Here is a 4,281-nt window from a genome sequence, read left to right as displayed (position 1 = left end):
ACTCATAGTAAAGTCCAGAAAAGTGAATTTTAAATAAAAACTAATAAAAATATAATAAAAACTAACTAAAACATACTAAAAACATACTAAAAACAATGCCAAAAAGCGTATAAATTATCCGCTCATCAGTAGTCGTGGAATCTAATTTTTACTGCATAATTTCTAGATAGTAGTAACTTGTTGGCTCTCCTGCGAATGCTTCAAAATGAATTTTGAAATGAAATCAATTTTAAATAAAGCTTAATTCCTATTATTTTAATGTCATAAAATTTCAGAATGGTTGGACTTGTGGTTTTAAAGATATGAATTTTTGAGATACGACGCGTTATATAATAAAAGCCAGATTCTGTTTTCTTAGATCAGCAACTCTGAGAGTTTATAACTTCTGATTATGGATGGATATTCAGGTGCAACCAATTGGAGGTGAAAATTAATTATGATTAGCAGTTTTGATTTAAATTTCAGGGCTGTACATGTTTTAATGAGTGAGTTATGGGACTTGGAAGAGGACATGTTCATTGGCTTCTAAAACAGATGTCTGCAGAAAGTTACTCAACTTCCAAGTTACATAACTCCTTCATTAAAAATGGTTTTGGCCTGAAACCAATTGGAAAAGAAACCTGGTTATGTTAAATTGAATCACATTAATTTTGAAGGTTATTGGATTTAATTTGAATTTTATATGAAATTTTAGATATCATATGCTGCTGCTGTTTTCATGTTTTTAAGCACTGCAGAGCAGTCAGCATTTCTCCTCTGTTTCTGAAGCTAGTTAAATAAAAAAATTATGGTTTTTTATTACTTAGAAAGCTTATTTTGAGCTTAACATCTGGACATAAAGTTTTCCAAATTCCAATTTCATTTGTTATATTAAAAAGAGAAAAGAAAATAGAGTGTCGAGGATGTCTTAGTGATAGTCATGGATCCGAAAAGTCCAAGATTAATCTTCGTGTTATGTGATTGATTTAATGTTAGAATTGGGTTGATTTCAAAATTATTTGATACTAAAAAAATTGAGAAGAGTTTGATAAATGGTTTGGTCGGGACCCGAAAAGGGTAAACGTGATGAATTATAAGAGAATGATGTGAAAGCTAAATGAATACATGTTGTTATGGCTATAAAGAATGAATGTAAGGAAATGATGATGATAAATGATAAGATTTGGGAATGACTGTGTGTGGCCAAAATGATCGATATGGCAAATTACGGACAGAAGTTCTCTCTCTTGTCGTGATGCAGATGTGGAAAAGGTGGCAAGGCACTCTCCTTCGTATTGTTTCCCCCACATTCTTCTCTGGTTGCTAGGTGGAAAGGCACACTCCTTCGATGTGGAAAGGCACTCTCCTTTGTTTATGATCCTCCTGGAGATGCGTAACCTAGAGACCAATGTCTGGATTAGCTACCAGATGTGTCGGGTTCTGGCAAAATAACCGACACGTGAGCTCACGGCCAATAGGATAAACATTCATCATATACATATGTGTGCTTTGTTTGCTATGCCTTAACTGGGAATGCCTAATTGATATATATCACCTGCTACTTGTATATTTGCTACTTGTATTATCTGTTCATTACTTGTACTTGAACTTGTTTGGTTGTTTGTTCCTATTACATTATGGATAATAGAGGTTTAGAGGAAATGGATAAATGGTTTGGTGATAGGCGTGAATTAAAATTGAGTAAGTTAGGTAGATTTAGAATACCTACCCCTGTTTATGGCTTTTGTTTAGTACTTGAGTTGGATAACTGAATAACGGAGTTCTAGGATTGCCTATGGCATTCTCAGAACCTTATTTATTATACGCGTGACACTTTTACCATGCTGAGAACTTCCGGTTCTTATTTCATACTGTGTTGTTGTTTTTCAGATGCAGGTCGAGAGGCTCCTCACTGGGTGTCTGGATTCTTGAAGTGAAGTAGTTCTTGGGCGTATTTTGGATTTCTGTGTGTATATATATGTATATGTATATTTTGCTTAGTCTCCAAGTAACTTGTATAGGCTGCTCCTCTTAGAGGTTGAGGGACAGATTGGAGTTTACTTTGGTATTTTGGTGTATTTTAGGGATAATATATATATATATATATATATATATACTCCGGCCAACCTTAACTTCACAGGCTGAGTAAGGGGCTAGTTATGCTGATTCCTTGGCTTTCCTTTACTCTCTGGTTTACCCTTATTATTTTCTATTAGGTTTCTTAGCACGCAAGTAATCCTTTCTTTTGAGCGTTGCGCTTTTCATTTTGTAATTTTTGTTTACCCGATTTGTTTCAAGGCTCCTAGTATATTATCTTCTTCTCTATTATGTATTTATTTTTCTTTCTAGAGGTCGTAATACCTTACTATCTTAGCCTTATGACTTAAGCATAAGATTTAAGTATGGTAAGGTGTTACATTATTGTATCAGAGCAGTTCGTTCCTATAGAGCCTGAGGATGAACTGATTATGCTTCTGTGCATTCTCTATGTATGTGTCTATGTGCTATTAGGAAATCTAACTGATATATGTGGCACAAACGTCCATGAGTATGCATTTGGAACTTAAAGCACTAGACTTGTGATATTGAGACTGATCAACTTGATATCACTTGGTGTGTATAGGGACCAGATGTCGAATCGCGGACACGGACGCAGGTGAGGTAGAGGCAAACTAGGCAATGCTATGCCTGAAGCGACAGGGAATATTCCTAATCCTGTAGACTTCATGGCTGCTATAGGGAATATGGCCACGGTGATGCAAGCGACAACCTAAGCCCTGGGAAACCAAATAAATAATGGTAACAATGGCAACAATGGCGATGATGGTCCTATGACGCTTTCCTCCTTCCTGAAGGTTCATCCTCCGACCTTCAGAGGAACCTCAAACCCTATTGATGTGGATAACTGGGTACAAGCCATTGAGCAAGCACTACCGGCTCAGCAGGTTCCTGAAGAACAGTGGGTTGAGTTTGGGACCTACCAGCTGCAAGGTGAAGCTCAGCATTGGTGGAAGGGCATGAGGCGTATTTTGCAGCCTGATGGGGTTGTGATATCTTGGGAGTTGTTTCGAGAAAAATTCTATAAGAAATTCTTTCCCAGTTCAGCCAGAAATGCTAAGGAACTTTAACTGCTTTAGCTGAAACAAGGCCAGATGACCATCACTGAGTACACTTGCAGGTTTGAGGAACTGTGTCATTTCTCACGGATTTGTTAGGGAACTCCTGAGGACTTTGCTGAGTGGAAATGCATTAAGTATGAAGGAGGCCTTCGGAGTGACATTCAGAGCTTTGTAGCACCTATGGAGATCCGGGTGCTTTCAGAACTTGTGAACAAGACCCGAATAGCTGAAGAATGTGTGAGGAACGAAGCTTTGGCAAAGAATGATAACCAGGAGTCCCACCGAAGAGATCACCATCAGAATTTGGCACGAAGGAGTCAGGAATTCAAGAGGACTGAGAACTACCGACACAGTAGGCTGCATAAAAACAAGCAAGGTTTGTGTTACCGGTGCGGATCACCTGGGCATCTAGTTAAGGACTGTCCTAATTCATGTGGTGGAAACTTATGATGCAGATAGATCACAATCACCAGGTTAAGGTAAATGCAATGATTGGATTTGAGAAGCAATGAATTATTCTAAGATACCATGATTAGTCATAGTCTAAGATAGAGAAGAAAGACTGACCAACTGATTTCTATCGGTAAAGAAATTCACAAGAATATAATCGTGTTGTAAGTATAGTTTCTAAACCAACAAAGAATCCTTTCGTACAAAAGTTTGGTTGTCACAAGTAACAAAACCCAATAAAATTTATAACCAAAGTATTCAAACCTTCGGTCGTCTTCTCAAGGAATTGCAGGAAAGTGTGTGATGAGCGGATAATTTGTATGCTTTTTGGCATTGTTTTTAGTATGTTTTTAGTATAATCTAGTTAGTTTTTAGTATATTTTTATTAGTTTTTAGCTAAAATTCACTTTTCTGGACTTTACTATGAGTTTGTGTGTTTTTCTGTGATTTCAAGTATTTTCTGGCTGAAATTGAGGGTCCTGAGCAAAAATCTGATTCCGAGACCAAAAAGGACTGCAGATGCTGTTGGATTCTGACCTCCCTGCACTCGAAGTGGATTTTATTGAGCTACAGAAGCCCAATTGGCGCGCTCTCAATGGCGTTGGAAAGTAGACATCCTGGGCTTTCCAGCAATATATGATAGTCCATACTTTGCCCAAGATTTGATGGCCCAAACCGGCGTGGCAAATCAGCCTCAGAATTTCCAGCGTTAAACGCTGGAACTGGCATAAAA

The 4,281-nt window shown here is 37.6% G+C and overlaps 1 protein-coding gene across 1 annotated transcript; it reads left to right on the top strand.

The window, feature by feature from the left end:
- The first annotated feature begins 2,663 nt into the window (after positions 1-2,663).
- Positions 2,664-3,548, top strand: LOC107493740 (uncharacterized). Its single transcript, XM_016114797.1, has 3 exons — positions 2,664-2,732; positions 2,835-3,023; positions 3,195-3,548. The coding sequence occupies exons 1-3, from the start codon at positions 2,664-2,666 to the stop codon at positions 3,546-3,548; spliced, it is 612 nt and encodes a 203-aa protein (XP_015970283.1).
- The last annotated feature ends 733 nt before the right edge of the window (positions 3,549-4,281 follow it).

Source organism: Arachis duranensis, chromosome 6 (assembly GCF_000817695.3).
Source record: "Arachis duranensis cultivar V14167 chromosome 6, aradu.V14167.gnm2.J7QH, whole genome shotgun sequence".
NCBI lineage: Eukaryota > Viridiplantae > Streptophyta > Magnoliopsida > Fabales > Fabaceae > Arachis > Arachis duranensis.
The sequence above is the reverse complement of the archived record's forward strand: the minus strand, read 5'-3'. Positions and strand labels throughout refer to the sequence as shown.